This window comes from Trichoplusia ni, unplaced genomic scaffold, assembly GCF_003590095.1.
Source record: "Trichoplusia ni isolate ovarian cell line Hi5 unplaced genomic scaffold, tn1 tig00004251, whole genome shotgun sequence".
Taxonomy (NCBI): domain Eukaryota; kingdom Metazoa; phylum Arthropoda; class Insecta; order Lepidoptera; family Noctuidae; genus Trichoplusia; species Trichoplusia ni.
In genome coordinates this window covers 22774-43266 of record NW_020800548.1, presented here as the reverse complement: position 1 = coordinate 43266, position 20493 = coordinate 22774, and the positions used below count along the sequence as shown (strand labels likewise).

Here is a 20493-nt window from a genome sequence, read left to right as displayed (position 1 = left end):
CTGTGTTCTTACAGGACATACTTGTAGCTGGGAATCCCTTGAGCTTGTGACTGTGGAATTGGGTAAGGACGATTTTGTATAAGGAATTGTTCAGAAATATTTCTGACTACTGTGTGGGAATTGTTATTGACGGCTAAAAATGCCATTTTTCGCGGCATGATTTTAAAAATATCGCGACTGACGTTTGATAGTTTTAAAGAACATTGCAATTAATTCACAGTACTTATTATTTCCGACACCGGACATTGTTTTCAGATTTATTAAAATTGTTTTAGATTTAGACACATTTGGTACGTTCTACAACTTTTCATTTTTATCACCACCACCCATACGCGACCTCTTCGTCATCTTCGGTTTAGTTACTTTAAAGATATTGGCGTTTTCTTATTCTTGTATATTTTCTCAGGTGGATAAAAGCATGGGACCGAAAGAGACGACAGTATCTGTGCGACAGCACATCGAAATGTATATCAACGCGCGATGACGTTAGATTTGCAACCTGCCCACTTATGATAACAGAACTTTTGCTGACGTAAGTATATTGAACTGACTCTGTAGTACTGTACTACCGGTTTTTAAAAGAGGATTGCGTAGAAATTTTGCGTAGTGTAATTTCTTTTTTGCATTACCGAATAATGTTTAAAGAGGACCTCAAAACTCTTCGACCTTGATAAATAAGATGAATAAAAGCAGTATTTATTGTTACAAAAATTTGTTATTACAAAAAAATCAAAATCTATTAAAAAGTAACAAAGGGAAGTGCTGTAATTGTCCCGTCACGGCACTGATTTTCAGCTACTCCTATTCCTTAAGTGAAAAGGCGGGGTTGTAGGACGTCACTAGCAACGTATGACATTTTTACATAAATACCTTTATGTATGGATGATAAATAGGGCTAACACACTTCATTTCTTTACAGGTCCTGACGCGGGATTTGGATTGCGAATGGAACAAAGGATTTCTGAGATCACCAAACTTCTACATAGTATTAGGAATGTCGATCCTAACGTGCCTGTATATATGAGGACTATTTTGGCTACTTGGGGTATACGAAGAGTTCAACCTGATTTTGGCACGGGTGTATAATTTTTAGGGCACTTTGAGGCCTCAAGACGTTTAATTAGAAAAAAAACTACAGAATTAAATTCTGACGCTTACCAAATTTTCGACATTTTAAAACATAGATCTATTATTATATAAAAACCAAAGAAGATTTCCGCAGTTCTTGTAAAATTTAATGTAAATAAAATCAATGGCAACGGGACAGGATTATAGAAATCTTCTTTGATGAGGAAAGTATCCAGAAACGAGTGAGATAGCATCGCGACGATTTTCATATTGTACCTGTTTTTGTGGCCTACATACTTGAGTCTTGGTCTGAGGTGATCCTAAATAGCCAAATCCTAGTTAGTGTTAGTATTACGGAGGTATGCTTTAAGACTTGAAGTCGGGACAGTGAAAGCGAAGAACAAGTGACTTTTGTATACTTAAGTGGTTGCGATAAGTTTAGTGAAGCCTACTAAATGTGATTTATCGTTTTAAATGGAAAGCAGATGTGTGTGATCTCAGAACAATCGTCGGATATGTTACCGTTACTTCATATTAATTAGGAAATTACAGTTTGCGTTCCCCAAATACCTGGTTTGCGTGTGTAGTTCTAAGATTTCATTTTTATCAACACTCATTTCGTGCACTGCCTTACATAACGAATTTTCTGCGATTATTGTCCAGAATGTATGTCCAACTGCACGGTGCGTTTGTTCTTGAACGATATTGTTAAGACCCGAGTGTGGAAGTGCACTTAATGCGTTTTAGAAGTTGCATTTACGTCGATTTATAAGATAAGTTCACACGAAAGCAATGACTTAATTATGATCGTCTAAGTAGACTGCATTCGCTCGAATGGTATATGTGTTCGTCCATTATTAAGAGTAATAATATTATTTATAGATGTATTCATTTTTGTATTAGGTGACTCTAGAGTTAGAATAAAATCATTTATAAAGATTTCCGTATGTTTAAATACAACTTTGAAATTGTCTTGATTGTCATATAATTGATGATACGTAGTTGTTTTAGAATCGTCGTTTTGACGGTTTTAAATAGTAAAGAAATCTTGTACAAAAAACTTTCAGATTCATCTCCATGAAACCTATATTCGAAGTCACTATCTTCAATAAGAAGCTTAATCTACTATTTACTCTTTAAAGGTTGGTACTGACCGGTGTTGTAGAGCTTATTGTGACGTCACAAAACGAGATCTGTTCACTTTGACTCTCTAAGCAGTCATATTGCAACATGTTACACAACGCGTTAACGCCAGTCAGTACCAACCCTAATATTTTCATTGTTTGCTGTTTACAGAGTCTATCTGGTTATTGTTGGATAAACATATTTTATTACATATGTATAATAAATGTGTCATTAGCTGTTATTGTATGAGCATTGCTGTAATATACATCATTGTACGTATTTACTAGGATTTTTCGACTGAATTTAAGTGTTTCGGAGCTATATCGCTGGACATAAGAAAATGTTTCTACGTACGCTTGTTTCTTTGCATCGCTTTAATACTTTCCACTTGTTCATTTCTTTCTGATGTTTAAGCACGCTAGCAATAGTAGGGTGCATGTTACTCATGACTTTTTTTCTTGTATTTCTATCTGTAAGTTCAATTGAATACCTCTTCTTCTGTGGTCCAGTTTGAGCTGTCAGGCCTATTGTTGACTTTTGTTTTCAATGCCATTCACGTTGCACCTGATTTTTTTCATTCTTAACATCACATTTTTATTATTTTTAATCACGACGTTTTTTACTTTGGTATTGAAAACAAAGGGATGTCGTTGTAACAATGAATATATTTTGTGATATATATTTACTCTCTAATCCTTCTATTTTTGATAAAGCCTACAATGAATATTGCTGAACTAAACGGGAATTGTATAGCTGAATATGTCATTACTAATAACAGTTACAGCTTCTTTTATAATATAGAACAATCTCCGTAGACAACTGATCTTAAATATACAAACTTTTAACATTTATTAAGTGTCTCAAATGTCGAGGAGAGAAGTCTGACAACTTCATTCACAAACGATACTTTTGTAAACGACATATTTAAAAGTCTTTCATTCCACTTGACAGTAGCAAAGGCAGCATGACACTTAAAGGTGACTTTTGACTCAGTGATCCAAATCTCAACAATCGTAATTCAAGTGAACATCGGATATAAATGTCATTAAAATTTTAACCTTGTCGTTAACAGAAATGTCAGTTGTCAACGGAGGTTGCTCGCTATGTCAATTGTTACATTACATAATATTTTACTTCGATGGTACTAAATACTGTATTTTCTTCCAAATAGCTTGTTTTATTACCTAATATTTAATGAATTAAAATCAGTAGCCCAAGTTATATAATTTCTTGAATAATGATAACTTTATTACAGTAAGTGAACATCATTCGGTGTCTTATAGAAACTATTTATATGTAGATTTATCGGTCATCATTGTGAGAAGTCTGCAATAAGGTTATATTATTATGAAGTTTAAAAATTACCCTTATCATAGAGCTAATTAAAATTTTAAGCTATTTTCTTTTCGTCTCACCGATTTTACAGCGGCAAAATTTTGAGACTATATTTCTGCTCCACTAGCCAAATGACAATCCTACAATCGTTCGCGTGATAAAAAAATCTAATGGAGATGACAGGTCAAGGTCCGACTCATTGAATCGAAATGTCATTTCCATACATTTGAGTTTTATGTTTTTTCATGCGCTAACGACTGTAGAAGTGACACTTGACTAGTGGGGTTATTAAGTTGCTTGTTAGTGCCATCTGACTTAGTAGACGCTCAATTATAACGAGCATTAACTACAAATTAATATTTACACTTCTGCAAGGTCCATTGTGATAGAAAATAGCTAGTGCCAATACTAAATATAAATATAAATATTAGATTACAGTATTTGAACAAAAATGTTAAATTATTTTACGGTTGGTCTCGTAAAATAAAAATTTAAGGTATTTATTGACTGGCATTATATAGTTTCCATTGTTATTTAAAAAGAAAAAAGATATGCAATTGTTTAAAATTAAAATATAAAGCCAGTATTATTTAAGTTTGTTAATAAAATAAAATAATAATCAAAATAATGTTTGTTATACTTTACGTTTGTAATCTGGTTTTAATATAAATGGTCCAATCGTAAAATAAATCATTAAATATTTAAAGCTTTATTAAGTTTAAATGCGAGTTAAACTTCAAATAAAAACACTGTAAATAAATTGTTTTTTATATTTTATAGAATATAATTGAGATTATGAAAAAAAATCTTAAACATCGCCATCTAAGTGAAATTAATGTTTTAATTTAAAGGAAGGACGAAGGAATGGTTTTGTCTTCACTACTTAAAAAATAGTGTGAAATAAATAAGTAATCATTGAATTATTAGAATATTATAATAAATTATTGCGTAAATATTACACTGTTTTTATTTACCTCCCCGTCTCACACAAGCGATTGTTAAATGTTTTCAGTTTTCAGATCTTTTTAATTAGGTAGTAAAAACTATTAGTTAATGGGAACTATGATGCCACAGAACAAATATAATTCAAACTTGTAACATCCCCTTTTTGCGCCGGGGGTTAAAAATATTAATAGCAACTTGCGAACTAAATATTGGCCTTCTCGCCAAATATTTACTGCTTTCTTCTACTGCCTAATCTACAAGTTGGAATCTAACATCAGTTGTCAAAGTTGTTTTAAGAAAACAGTAAAAAAATCTGTGTAAAGTAGGTAATATTATTGTAGGTAGGATTCGCTCTATATCGTGTATTGTGCTGTCATGGCATTCCGTAATACTTTCCCCACCAAAAGTTTCTCAGAAAATATAACATTAACTGAGAAAACAAACAATTTAATTCAATGAATATGTCAATGTTATCATTACTTTAAGGTCACACAAATAAGACGTTTAGACGTTTGTGATAACAGGACAATGCAAGTAATTGAATAGCGCACCCCACTGCGAACGAAATTAAATGAACGGAGCCACCGACATTCCCTTATTCGTACACAGACCAGAAAAAATATAGAGCGGCCAAAAGGTATCAGACAAAACGGTGTTCTATAGAAAACGTGACCCTGTTACTATGAACTTCTCCGTCGGGCCATCTGGTCATAGGCTGTCCACTGTCACATGAGCCGTGTTAATAAAGGCAGTTTTTATAAATAGTTCTATCCTTCTTGCGTCACTCTAGCAAATATTATTTTAGGATAGAACTAGCTACTTGTCCCTCGTATTTTATGTAGTTTTTCACCGGTTCTTCTCCATATAAATGAAACTTTGGAACCGCGCAACTAGAGCCATTACTGTAACGTTTTAAAAGAGCCTGTTAAACGGCCTACTTGAAATAAAAAAAATGATTTTGATTTTGTATGTATACAATCTGAGGAAATAATTAAGCTTTCGTCCAGAGTTATAACAAAGACCTCGCAGAGATACCTAACAACCTAACGCCGAGCATTTATTCTTATTTGCTGCACAATTTCTGGCTTCATTGGACTTATGTCTTTATGACTAGTCTACACATTCCCTAATCTTTGTTCGTAACATCTTTTCCGTTCATATTTTATTAGAAAAAGTTTCGTCCCGCTGCGTAAATACGCTTTGTCGACATCCACATGCAATTTTATTTTATTTCCTAGGTATAGTAATCTTATTAGCTACGAACAGTGGAGTCTGAAACATTTGTGAAATGAAATCGAATTTCAGAAGACAGTTGGTAATAAATTGATTAAGTTTAATCCAAAGAGTCGTGATGCTTTTCTGTGAATAAAAATGGTCAAGAAAAACAAATTGGATGGGTGACAAAAAATATGGGTGACCCCTTCCTCAATTTTATTTTTCGCCTGACCTTGTCATAAACATATTGGAATAATTATCTTAGTTACTTATTCTAAAGTGATGCTTTCACTTATCTCGACAAGTACTTCGCCTAAATAAGAAAAGAAGAAATAAATATTTAGCAATGATCACGAATTCGCGATTTTAATATCGAACGTCTTGTAAACATTTCTTTCGAGTTCAAGTGTTTGACTTGTTGATTTATATTTGCAAAGGATTTTAGAAAAAAATCGTTTATGTGTTAAATTGAATACTTTATTGAGAATCTGTTGAAGGAAGAAAAATAAATTACTGAAAGAAATAAAGTCATGATGCTCTAGGATCCTATAAAACATGTTTTGTTTAATCATACTGACCCACCTACAATATTTTAAAATAAACAAACACTCTTAAAAAATTACATTTATATTAAAGCTTTAATAATAGTATTTATACATTAACATTAACTTGTGTATTGTTCCTAACTTTTCTTGGGGCGCAACGTAAAGTACGAATTCAACGGTCGATGGACCAGCTTCATACCACAAGTTACATTTTACAGCCAACGAGATGCCCATGGAGAAATCAGATATTTGTATCGCTACTAGAGGAGACTTCTTCGTGCGATCGAGGGGGAAAACATCCGGATCAAAGCCAGGCGGATCCGGGAAGTACCGTATCTTACCAATATGCTCTTTATCGTAAGCATGGTACCCCTGCACTCCAACCAAAGTTTTCTTTTATCAGTTTTCATCCATTGTATCACTTCAGCCGGCGCAGATTTGGCAACCGTTGAATTGGGAAGCAAAGGCTGCCCGGACCATTTTAATTGTCTATTAATTCTTACAATAACACACGGTTTTTCCCCATAACCGTAAGGAGATTGGCCACAAGGCCCTAATTTACCTACTTCTCGTTTTCTTCTATTGCTAGAGAGCAGTTTGTCGAGTGCTTGCACGTACTTCCCATAATCCTCTTTCTCTCCATTCTTATACCAGATTAGCGGGTAATTGGACTCTGAAGTCGGCGCTGCTGTAAGTCCTATTCCGTGTTTCGGGTAAGTCAGCAATTCAACTTTGTCGACCTTGTAGTCAACTAAAAATCTGAGGGAGTACAATGATCCGTAGAGAAATATCATTGTGTAGGTGCTGAGGAACAACAGATACATGATTACGTAGGCAAAAAGGCTCATCCAACCTCCGCCGGTTCTTCCACAGCACTGTTTCGTTTCCTCGTCGTAGAAGTGATCTTTAAACTTCTTTTTACTGTAATGCCATCGACACTTCCCGCTCCTCTTGATGTGGTCGGTATAGAAGGTGGTAGCGGCGGTATTTTGGTCGCCGGTTTAGGTTGTGCATTTGCTGCTTTTTGAGACAAAGCAAATGACTTCGGTTCATTTTCTTTTTTCGACATTATCACTAGCAGTTAACATAGAGCATTACTTGACTTCACTAATGGGTTGACAGTTGTCAAGACAATACTGGATGTTGTTGTCAAAGAGAATGTAAATCAAAAGTTTATTCAGTGAGGTTATGATATAACTGTTTGGTTGTTATAAAAGAGTTTGGATATTATATTTTTGGGTTCAAAAATAGTCATAATAAATTTCGTTGGATATTTGGCTGATAAATTATTCCATTGAACTGATATGGTGTTGTAAGACTAAACTAAACCCGTCTGGAAGATATGACAAATCCTTCATGTTATTGGAGATAGCGTGGGAAAAATTGAGGATCAATATCAAATGATACGGTTTTATAACTTAACGAAAACTTTGCTACACGCAACGAACATCTAGGCTAAACAATTGTCCGTAAGGTCGTATTGCACCCTCAGCGAAACGAGTCCGACTCACAATTGACCGGATTTCTTGTATATCTATGAAAAACCGGAGATTCTAATAAGTATACAGTAGAGGATGCAAAAATTAATACCTTGCATACGTAAATATCTGGATCAATATCACTCACAAAGATCAATATTTATTTAACATTCAAGTCCTGCTTATGTAGTAAGTCTAAGCTGTTTATCTAGTTAAGCATACACAGGTACTTACTAAGTCTTGTTGGCTTTACCTAGGCGAGTTCAGTTGTGTCAATATTACCATTGTTTATGAATACCTGACACACCTGCATGCAAGCTTTGAGTCCACGCTAGAAGGTACAAATATGACATCAATAGGATAGTTATGTTAAAATGCATATGTATCTTAAGACAGTGTCAACCAATTAAGAAATGTTTTAAGGAAAAGTGTATTTCAGACGTATTGTTGACCTTAATAAATGTCCACTTTCAATCTGAACGGTTATAAAATTTTCTTTCCCTTAAAAGCTGTCTTTGAATCAAAATAAAAAAATTCCAATCATATATACCGAAGTACATCCAAACTTACACAGAACAAGAATGAAACAAGATTCTGACCCCAAACAAACCGTTGAAAGCTACAATAAAATGGACAATGGTTAGATTACAGAAACGCAGACACATGAAATGCTCTCAAACTGTCTCCAGGGAAATGATACATTAGGAGATCGGGAACTAACGCCTTGACCGATCCAATCTCAGGGACAGATCAGCAAACGACAATCCTTTGAAATTACTCTGGGAAGCTGAATTTTCTCCTGACCAATAGAAATGACCACTACGTTGTTCTGGCCCCAAAGAGCTTAAATCCTGTTAAGGCTATCTGTCTGTCTGGCTGTGTGACCGTCTGTTTGTCCGTCTGACACCATAATGTATGTCATGAACCGTGAATGTTAGAGAGTGGTTTTTACAGATGATGTTTTTCTGATGCCACTATAACCGAACTACTACTTAATAATCTAACTGGAAGACAAAATTGATATTTATTTTTTAAACTTTTAGTAAATTAGGCAATCCTAGCATAATATAACCGAACCAAAATTGTTTAAACAGGTTCGCGTAAGCTCTACGGATATGTAAGTCCAAAAAAAAGTTGAGACGAGTAGGTCCAAACGTGCTTGGGAGTAAAAAAGACTCCATAACAAGGAGTTTAAAAATTTAAAGCGAGGAACGAGAATTTTTAATTTGACGCAATTTAGTCTGTCTTCTCTGAAAAGCGCTTAGTGAGAGTGAATAATGCATGCTCATACAAAGAATAGTGCAGCTTAAGTTTTTTAAAAACCTTCCTAAAAATGTTGTAGCAATAGAAACGTTGTTTTTTTATAGATAGGCCTAATGATTTTGGCCGTTGTCTAACTAGCTGTTGATAGCAGGTCCGCCCACTTGGATGACGATTATAGCTGCAAAATCAATAAACCTTTATTAACGCACTCAGTCACTAATCCAATATGTGAGCTACATCGATACCAAATTTCATCTACAACGATCAAGCAGTTTGTTTCAAAGTGAAAAGGTCACAAGCATACACACACACACACGCATTTTATATATGTATAGTGTGATACAAAATCTCAATAAAAAAAAAGGTTTGTCTTTATAGAAGAAGTTTCATTTGGTACCGAAAGTAGACTTCATACAATATTGAAAACACAACTAAAAATTAACACAACATCGTATACGGCCAGCAAAATAAACTGAACCCGGATATTGGGAGGCCGGATGTCAACGGTTGTACCCGGCTTTCGGGTCACTCTTTGTATAAACCCGGTTATCAGGAAGTTACTTAAGCTAGAGTTGTACAAATATGACGGATCGAAGTTCTCTTTATACTTATGTTGTGTTTTATGGTATTTGTTAGCGCCCCCGAGTCGATTAAGCAAATAAAACTTGCCCAAGTCAAACGATTCTAATTCGAAAGAATAAATTTTTGAGTTGATGGATTTCATTTCTTGGGGAGTGTTAAGGCATGCTGTTGTAATTATTGGCCATAAGTAAGTAATTATACCAGTTTAAGACCCTTTTTATTTAAACCACGTCTAAAGAAAATTTGAAATGCTCTGAAAACTTATCTCGGAAAAGGTGAGGTTGATTGATTTTTCCTTGACAGGTATCTACGTGCGATATCATTTTGGCTTTAAATTGTCAGATTAAAATAACCTCAACGGCGGCCAGGGCAAAATGGGGAACCCTTAGGCCCCTCTGCGCCAGAATTACACCTTTGCATTAAATAAATTTATATATAAAACACTGATAGTTTAGCTTGCTATTTATCGTCGCGTTTTCACAAGTGGAAACTAAAAAAATGATAAAACTTTTGTTTCAATTGTTTATAAGTCCATTTTGTTAGGAATGTCAAATATGTTACGCATTTTCCACTCCTTACACTGCTACCAGTGTCCATCAAATATAACCCATTCCTTACTAAAAAAAAAACATTATTCAAAAACTTTTAAAATATTTCTTCTAAACTTAATTCTCCAAATAATCTTTGTTCATATCATCTTAAGATAAAAATTGAATTATGTAAGGAACTTATTTAAAAGGAGAGTTTGAGAATTCTTGTAGAACAATGTAGTGAAGTACAATGGAAAGTTTTCAACTATATTTAAAGTGAACTCTGACGAAATAATGGGTGTACTGAGATTGTTTGATCTATGAATATATGCTTTTGTGATTTGCTTTTAAGATATTTGAATTATTAAAATGTTTTGAATAAAATAGTGATCGTTTAGACGGTGCATAAAATTTATATTCGATTGAGGTAGTATATTTAACTGTGTTCGTGAAATTGTGATCGCCTAGATAACGTATAATAAAATTCATATTCGATTAATTAAGGTACCTAGTATCTTAGACGAAAAATTAGCAAGGTAATTTATGGCTGAAATATGTAGAGTTACATGGTAGTTAAATGGGTGTCTTCGTGCATGTGACTTCAATGTTTGTGACCATAACCCCGCGCGGCCAAGGCTGAAGTTACTTATTTCGAAATGCTATTTTTTAATGGTGACATGATATGATTTTTCCTTGATTGCCTTCAAATCATTTGAAAAACTGTGGCCAAGGGTGTCCATTCATTTCCTACCTGCAATCCATTAAAAAAAGTTTTCGATCAACATCCTTTGATCAGCTCTAACTGACCCATAAACGCTCTCCAAACATTAACGTACTCAAGTCAAGTTTACTCAACAATCCCAAATCAAATAGTTCCTCGCGAATGCAGCTATTTATATCCTGCACAGTGCACCATTTGGTAGCTACTAAATGAGCAAACATACAGTTTAAGCGATTATTTCCTATTTATATAGCAGAAGTATAATGTTTGTGCGCTTGCAGTTGCTCAACAGCGAATTCTATTGTAAATTTCTGCTCAAAATGAAAAATGAATTTAAAATTCATTCAGTTAGTCGTTTTGGAATGTAAAGCTTCTAAAAGATATAAACTTGCGTGTGTCAATAACAGGTCATCCTCATCATTTCAGTTGATATTTTAAAAGGCTGCACTGATTTTCAAAAGACTGCATTGACAGGTAGATCGACCTTTTATTTGCGCAACGTCGTTTGAACGTTTTACTTCCTTCCAATATGGCTCGAGAGAGAGTTGATTTTCAAAACACGAAAACTGTGATATTGATTTCTCCCCTTTACAGATCGATTCTGGGTTTATACAGCCAAAAAACAATGTCTGTGACTAGATTCATATTAAAAATGACAACCAACGATATGAAAAAATAAGTTAAAATGTGCTCAAAATACCTTTATAGGCAAAAAAAATAACTCCTGTTATACGCTTACATAATTAAGTTTTAAGTAAGTGGTTCCCTTGCTACTAATTATGTGATACCGAGTAGAATCGAAATTAATTATTCTTGAAACTTTAATTTAGTGTCTCGAAACTTATCTCATATTTCGTTCGGAAGAAAATTGCTATTGATACTTTGATGTAGTAATTATTTTCTGAGTAAAAACGAAGTTCATTTAATATTAGCACACACACGAGGGACAAAGCGCTCGTGGCTAAGCTATAACCGCATATGTGATTCGATCACAGGTTAAGCTATGCTTGACGCGGTTGGCCCGTAGATGGGTGACCATCTTTGTCATAACGAGTTCCTCCGTGTTTCGGAAGGCACGTTAAATTGTGGGTCCCGGCTGTTATTCCTACATCCTTGACAGTCGTTACAGGTAGTCAGAGGCTTAAAAAAGTCTGACAGCCAGTCTAACCAAGGGGTATCGTGTTGCTCAGGCAACTGGGTTAAGGAGGTCAGATAGGCAGTCGCTCCTTGTAAAACACTGGTACTTAGCTGAAACCGGTTGGACTGGTAGCCGACCCCAACATAGTTGGAAAAGGCTAGGCCAATGATGACACGAGGGACAAAGCGGACTATTACTGAGGCACTGCTCTCACATTTGGCGTCAACGAACTATTGGAACGGACATATAAATCTCCTTTTTGAAGTTGGTTAAAAAGCGCACTTATGGTACTTATGTGTAAATAAAAACACACTCATGAGATGTATAAATTCTCAAACTTCATTTCATAATTTAGATCTTCAAAACTCATACTACATTAGAAGGACTTTTGCATCTTTGAACCGACACGGGTAAGAATCTCAAACATGGAAAGAGTAAATATTTTTCTAAATATTCTCTGTAACATGACAGTTTACACCCGAATACACAGGGGACCCCTTTTCACTTCGTTGTCTGTACGATGCAATACGAGCTGTCTTGTAAATAACACTTTTACTCAAAGGTCTGAATAAGCTCTCCACTTAAATGTGAGTAGCACTTAATTTAGTTATGTAATGGACCTAATATAATATACTAAGTACATTATAGAAATTCTGGTACTTAAATATATTTGAATAGTTTTTAATATTGATACATAAACATTTGCCGCAGAACTTTATAAAAACTAATAACCGTTAAAAAATGGGGTACTATCATCACGTCTTAAAGTAGCATTATTGCGAATAAGAGAGAAGTCACTCTACGCAGAGCAAAGCGTTGTCTAGCTTCTACAACCATAATCATGCAACCTCCTTAAAGTCGTGGTGGTAGATCTTTTTTTCCCGATAATAATGTATTTAAATTCCGTGTCCGTATATTTCAGTACCTTCTTATTCTTTTGCAATCAAAACTAAAATGAATGATAATATATTACTCTCTTAATATCCTGAAACTCATATCCTACACACCTCCTCTACATTACAGAACATCACTCATATTCGCGCCGAAACAATAATTTCCTCCACACCAAGTCCCCATATCAATTATTGGCATCTCGCTATTATGAAAGCGGTCACACACGCAATACAAGCTCAAAGCTGATTTCAGACGGCGCGAGAATATCATGCAAGCATCAGTACATTGCTGTCAATGGTCAATAACTCAAGAATCGATAGCCTTACGACCCGCAATGTACTGTAACTCATAAGATTTCTAGCATCGTATATATAAGGCCTGACACACCAGAAGCTGTAAGCTTTTCAGTACCGCCTCGGATTGCAATGAGAGAGGACGTGTTTCGTTCCTGCTGTCTCGGCTCTCGTCACGAAGTTTTAAGATGTTGTGTGTTTAAAGTTTCATGTGTTTTGAGAAAGTGATGTGGTTTTTATGGATATAATTTTAATTCGATGCCTGGTAAGTAAGTTATTGAATTTAATTGTTTATTTTTTTTTTTATTTATGTTTTTCACACACTTTAGTCTTAACCTCAATTTTGGTAGCCTAGTGTTATAAAGATTGATTGCCTTGCACGAGATCTCGGGAGCACGTTGGTCAGACTAGACTTAAATGACTGGATTGCCTTATAAAACACTCAATGAAACTCGTAGTCAGGAAGTGCTTCAGCTCGTAAAGCTCCCGACCCCTGCGATATTTTTGACAGTCATCTATTTCAACCAGCTGTACTTTTACATATTGAGTTACCATGACTTGTAAGAATCGAAGTCAATAGACCATCACTTCATGAAATATACAGCATTCAGCTAACAAGCTATTCTAGTAGCCAACACCAATATATCCCCTGAGGAATCCTAGACTGAAGAACTAAGAATGACGGCTTCTGAATTACTAAACAAGTGCCGACCTACTTGTTTCGTTGAACCTAAAGCTAACTTGAATATTTTAATTATGGCTGGATCTGCCTCTTCCGGCCTTTTACGAGAAGAAGTTTGCTTATTTTTGCCGATAGTTCGACCAATATTTTTTTATTTCTACTATCGACTAAGTATTTAATTCAAACAAATAAATGATTTATTATTTTACTAAAAGTAATCGAAATTCCAAAATACTGACTTACATTTTACCAATCCGTCATGTGCGGCTATGATGATTCATGGGGATTATATCTATTACTAACTATAAATATTACAATTATATTAGCTTCAAACAATTATTACAACTTCAAGAAGCTTTTAGTAAATATTATAATTACCATTAAAATAATGAACTCCATCATTATGGGACTTCATCAGAATTTCTGTGCATTGTTTCCAAAGTGTCGACATTAAGGGAAATAGCTTTCTTATTGACTTGGCTCTCTTAACTGACTTTTCTCATCGGCTTAACAAGACTTTTCCATTTAGCGTCTAAGAAACTTAATTGTCCACTTCATCTAGTCTCATTCCTTTATTGATTGACATTGTACCTTTAATTAATCGTATTCTTTTTCATAACATTCTTAATTTTATTTTGCTTGAATTTGCTTAGAAAACTTTTTTTGTAAAACTGCCCGAACTGACTTCTGTCTTGAATAATCCCGGTTATATCATTTTTGTTTAAACTCTTTACTTTCAAAACTATGTTATGTACTATTAATAAAGATATAATATTTATTCATAATCGAGCTAGTAGCAGAGTGATGTTTACACTCTTACACTATTAAGCCTTCTCTGTATTTGTAACTCATATTCAATTACTGCTCTGCTTCTAATAATCAAAGCGTAATGATATTCATCCCATAGCCTTCCTCAATAGCTTAGCTTACTACTAATATTTTTTGGAATTAGAATGAACAAGCAGTGTAATAAATAAAATGTGCATCAAGATAATTTCTGTTCAAACTCAAGCGTTGTAAGAGTTTAATGAACTATTCAAGAAAGCTCAAAGTTTAGTTAGCTCTAATTAAATTTTCCCTCGTCAAACCCTAGGAAGCCTGACGTCGACTCCTAATAAATTAAAAGCCCATCCACACTAGCCTGACCACATTAACCCAGAAAACTAGAAAACAAACGTCTATCGATGTAATGGCATTGAGAGTTCTGTTCGGTATCAAAAGCAAATCGGTTCGGTGAAAGCGGATAGGTACTGAACAATCTATTTGTAAAGGAAAAATATTATTACTGTACTGTAGCTGTTGTTACAGCAGCATAAAATTTCATAGATGGGGATGTATGAAATTTTTATCTGTCCAGCTTACAGGTATCATAGTTCATGAGAAATAGAGTAGTGACAGACTGACGGATAGACGCACAGACAAAAAAGTCAGAGTTATAGGTTTCTGTTGTAACCCTTGGATTACGGAACCCTAATAAACTGAGGTACCGAACCCGCATAAAGGCTTTAGCGTGATGACCTCAACAACTCGGCAATCAATGCAGTATCGGGAAGCAATTAAAAAAAGGCATTTGGCCGGGATACCGCAAAATGGTTGGAAAGACCGCGACGATTTTGCTATCGTAGCGTTTGCTATTTGGGTAATACCTCTACCAATCAAATCAAGACTAGAATCGAAAATAAACCGATACCACAGCTTGATAGCAAAATCGACGTACCAAATACGTGTTGGTATTGATTATGATTGGCTTTTGACACTGCAAACTAAATCTCCTGGATCTGAGGCCTACTGAGGTAATATTTTTCAGCTGTGGAAAAGAGATACCGCTCTTCGCCGTGTTTGCTGTCACTCTTCCACAACCATAATAAATATTACTTTAAGACGTGGCGGTAGACCCTCGGTAGGTACTGGTAGCAGTAACAAAATTTAACTTGACTTCAATATATTGTAGACCTTTGGGATATCTGCAAATAACTAGTTATAACAATGATTTATTTAGGGATGTTTAGAAGACCTGGATCATATTTTAACAAAGCTTCCTGCAAAGAACTAACGGAAAAATCTAATTTGCAAAACAAAATTGTCACCTATCAAATTGTGACTTATTTGTGTGATTTATTTTTTTGTTTTTATAGAAGCAATAGAAAAACATCATCTGTGAAATTCTTGACTTTCAAACTATTTTTTCTATCTATCTTTAGAGATAACCTTGTGGCAGAGGGATAGGGAGCGAATTAATGGGGTTCCTGTTTTAATCCTGACTTTGATAAGCTTGCAGAATAATAACATTATGGCTTTTTCTTCAAACTCTTTTCTATACCCAACTTTACCCATCATAATCACTCGTGAGAGTTCATCATGTATCATACTGTCAGCACGTGACTGGGATATGAAGTTTACTGAGAGTTTCCACATCTGCTAAGCTCTTTGCAAAACTTTTTGGTTGGTCACCAATTGCGTCCATCTTACTGAGAACTATAATTTAGTCTTGGCTGTTTAACGGATTCTTATAATATAAAAAAAAAACATGCAGATAACATACTTTTTTACATTGGTAGAATCTTGATATACTCATCGTTCTAAGACATTTTCTCGTAAATCGTTAAAGGTTATGCATTGGATAAACAGTGGACAAAGCAAACGTATGGTTCGTTAACGAGCGCATCTGTTTGCTTGCACTTAACTAATGAATGAACATTGAAACTAATGACTCATGGACAGTTTCTTTTTGTTATCGACTTTCATATTAAATAATTTATTCTCTATATATATATATTTAATAATTTAGGCTCTACAAACATTTAGGTCCCAGACACCCAGATTCAAGACATGCATTCATGGATCACACAAATGCTTGTCCTATTTGGGGATGAAACCCGCAACACGTCGCGCACTTTGGGTTTGGCGTGGTAACCTATTATACTACTTGGTTATAAGTCCAGTCTAGGATTGTCGTTCAACACATGAATGTATATAATGGATGCTTTTTGTTGTCATGTGTTTAAGTACGAATGTGATTAATGTAAGCTGATGTTTCCAATATGTTTTCATAGTACAAAACAATTTGTCTGGTTCGCTTTATTCATTAATCATCTCTGTTTCCTACTGAGTTGAAATAATGTAGTGATTCTCATATGGCTTCTTCCCTACCCACACTGAGATACGGGTTTTTGGCACAAAAACCTGACCAATGTGGCCAATTATCATAATCAGTCTTCCCTTTAAATGTAACAAACACACTGTAACAAAACGCACGCGCGGCGTGATCCCCGCGTGGTACAAGCATTTGTGTAATCCACGAATGCATGTCCTGAGCCCAGACTAACAACTCCTTTTGAAAATTAAATAAGGGTTAAATTTAATAATGCAGGAATCTTTTTTTAATAAAATAATCACATCAAGCTTCATAAATATTTGCCTCAATAATATTAGTGTGATTGTAGGTTTGCCGATTGTAGTTTTGTGTAATTAGCTTTGTAACTACATAGTTCTCTAAACTAATCTAGTTCAATTGTTTTTGTAAATAGGTTTCTGCTTGTTGTTAGCTAGTCTCAATTACTTCAACCAAGTCAGGTCAACGGTTGTTCTACTTTGTGTGAACTGTTTCTTGTATTGTTTTCACTGTGAAGGCTGGCTTTTCAAAATAAGGCCATTCGTGGATAATGGAAATCTTCAGATTAGCGTGATGAGCGTTATAGAGGCGTGTGAAGGCATGACAAAGGGCGCGTTGACGCGATTAAGTTCAAACTGACAACTATTGCCATTAAGTAAATATCACCCGTAGGGTGTCGTATAATAGCGCTTTCTGTTAAATCTAAAAATATGAAATGATAAGCATTTTATAAGGTCATCCATTAAACTAGCAAGTAATGGATTTGTAATAGGCATTACGATGATAATGTGCAACTGTTTTCCGGTTTTGACTGGCCGCGTGTCATAAGTCGTATCATAAAAGCATATTTATAAAATTTGTTCAAAATAACATAATTCGAAAATACGGCTCAAAGTTTCTCGAGAGCGAAGTTGCCGCAAAGCTAGTATTTTATACGTATGTAAGTATGTGTTATATCCATCCAGACTTTCTCAAAATTACATCGTTCAAATAAAATTGGTGGCAATAAATTATATTTCCTTTCTAATCTCGGAATGACAGCATCAAAGCGAAAATTTAGCGAAACAATAAATTACTACGGATAGATTGTAAACGTTTTTATCTGGAATATTGTTTGTTGATGTTAACATTTTGGACATAAAACCAATTACTCAGAAAACAAAACTTATATGTTTTGCCAAGAACTGGATTTATTGTGGTATTTTTATGCGGTTTAGCAGATACACGAATAAAGATGGAGTGTCAGCCCGGAGGTCTTAACAAACTTCATTAAAATAGGTGGTAATCCTCTTTATTGATTTTTTTACAATCTTATAACGTTACGTATCGACCTCAAACATGTTTGGTATGAATCTTTAAAAAAAATCTTTTTTATAAGTTTCAAATACTTACATGAGATAGCGTGTTCAGATATGAAATTTGTTACGCTGTTTATTCTCTACTGACTGTAAATGTAGAAAGAGGCGATGGGTGGCCGAATTAGGGTGCCAAAGTACCTATGACGATCGAAAAGTGATATGTACTAGAATAGTAGGATAATTCGATTAAAAAACAAATGGAATATATCTATTCATTTGACCGTGAAGAAGTAACAAAAGCACTCGTAAACTGATGTAACGTTTATAATGCTAAATTGATTAATATTTATACATTTTTTAAACCTGCTGTCAAAGTGTACTGAGGTACTACTGAAACGTAGGTACAGGACTGATCTAGTTTATCATAACATGCATAATGCGTTGCATTAGTATTATCTTAATGGATGGATTTATATTAAGCTGATAGTGTGTGACATGAAAACCGCAATTCCGTTGCAAAAAGTCGCATATTAGGTAATAATTTTCTTGCACAGCATTTCCCTGTTAGTGCCTTTAGCTACTGCCTAAGCCGGGGTGAGAAACGAAATTGTGTACAATGTCGCAATCAGGATACTAAATAAGGAAAAAGTCCAGTAAAACTGGGTATCTCATGCCTCCTTTTGGAGAGTAACAGTTCCTAATTCATTGATGCCAATCTAGATCGAAACCGAAGTGACCAGAAAACGTCTCTCGGCCTGTTTAGCCTCTATCCTTATTTTCAGTATATCGGCAATAGGAAATCAGAATCTTGACAATGACCACAAACCAACGTTTTGTCGTAATCGTACAGAGTCATTTGTTTTGACACGTTTTGATATTAACATTAATTACAATTAAGTTCCTCGGAGATTATTATGAAGTCAGAGATTGATGATACCCGTACAGCAATGTTATTTAATTTTAGCCGAGACAGGAATCTTTGAAACTATGTCATTAAGGAACTAAACTATAGTTAATAATAGCTCCTGATATTTCGATCTCCGGAGTTGGAATTAATTGTGAAGGAGGCAATTCTTCGTTTGACTCACGTATATCATGTATATATTTAGAGTAATATACACCACATAGGCAAAATCCAATCCTAGCCTGTTATAAAAAAAAAACCAGTCAAGCGCGATTCAGCAATGCGAGCGTTAGGGTTCAGCACAAATAGGATACAAATCAGTTGGGGTTTTTATCTCGATTTTTATTTATAGCACTTATTTATTTTTGAAGCGGCAGAAAAAATGTGTCATCTATGAAAATATCATCTGTCTAGCTATCAGGGTTCTACAGTTTAGTGATGAACGGACGGATAGACTGACGGACAGACAGCGGAACCTTCGTAGTAGGGTCCCGTTTTTACTCTTTGGGTACAGAACCCAAAAAGGCAAAATCGTCGGTTTTGATCAAAAATGTAAATAGAGTCTGTGATGGACGTGCCAGTGACTAAAAATGATTATTCATGCATATTCGATGTTTGAGGTGCGTCCATCGCATGGGAATGCAGTATATGAAATTTTATCGGTATAAAACGATTTTTTTATTACCTTTACAGTTTTCTCTACAAGTTTTAGTCACCAAATCTGTCTTTGAATCAAAAAGGAGACGCAGCTTAAAAAAAGGTTATATTTTTCTATTTCAAAGTGTGAAAAATCAACTGAATTTTCAATCCGGAAAATGTAAAATCAAATAATTCAATTAATTCACTGCCAGAACTGAATTGGCTAATAAGTAAGTACAATAAGTCACATATTCTTTTTAAACTCGAACGAAAAGATAAAGTAGTGAAAATACACGTGCTAATGATTTGTGGTGTCCCTCTGGCAAAAACAGACAGTCATTTATCATGGGTGCGTTACGGGCGGTCCGTTGTAAATGTCCTCCGATTATAATGTCCGACAGTCGTGTTAAAATCTATCTTTTCATACATAAATATTGCCTTGTACCTATTTGTTATTTTATTTTTAAGTCTTAACAGCGTTTGGTTTATTAAAATAAGTGAGCGTAGACAATGAACCAATATGCTTGTACTAAAAGAATCTTGTATTCAAGGTTTCGCCAACAAATGTGTTGTGTGTTATTTCTAAAAAATCTGTGCTGATCTAGGGCGTCAGAAATACCAGTAGAACTTTTCCTATTGAATGAAATTAAAGTACCGTCATTCCATTGAGACGCTAGTTGATCCCTCGCACCGTGCGTAAGCGGCTATCTGCCCAGAAATTGAATT

General features: G+C 34.8%; 2 protein-coding genes and 1 long non-coding RNA gene across 3 annotated transcripts in view; 2 read left to right on the top strand and 1 right to left on the bottom strand.

Annotated features, from left to right (window-relative positions):
* Positions 1-44: 44 nt before the first annotated feature.
* Positions 45-1132, top strand: LOC113508252. Its single transcript, XR_003402004.1, has 3 exons — positions 45-62; positions 407-532; positions 920-1132. It is a non-coding gene; the product is annotated as an uncharacterized LOC113508252 (long non-coding RNA).
* Positions 1133-5976: 4844 nt separating this feature from the next.
* Positions 5977-7218, bottom strand: LOC113508255 (sodium/potassium-transporting ATPase subunit beta-2-like). Its single transcript, XM_026891209.1, is given in 3 exon segments — positions 5977-6001; positions 6376-6607; positions 6610-7218. Coding segments are annotated over 3 exon segments (729 nt in total). The 5' UTR covers positions 7082-7218.
* Positions 7219-13200: 5982 nt separating this feature from the next.
* LOC113508253 overlaps positions 13201-20493 on the top strand; it is a 28701-nt gene continuing 21408 nt past the window's right edge. Inside the window, exon 1 of the mRNA XM_026891208.1 lies at positions 13201-13397. Coding sequence (XP_026747009.1) covers positions 13391-13397 — 7 coding nt within the window. The 5' untranslated portion in view covers positions 13201-13390. The remainder of the gene's footprint in view (positions 13398-20493) is intronic.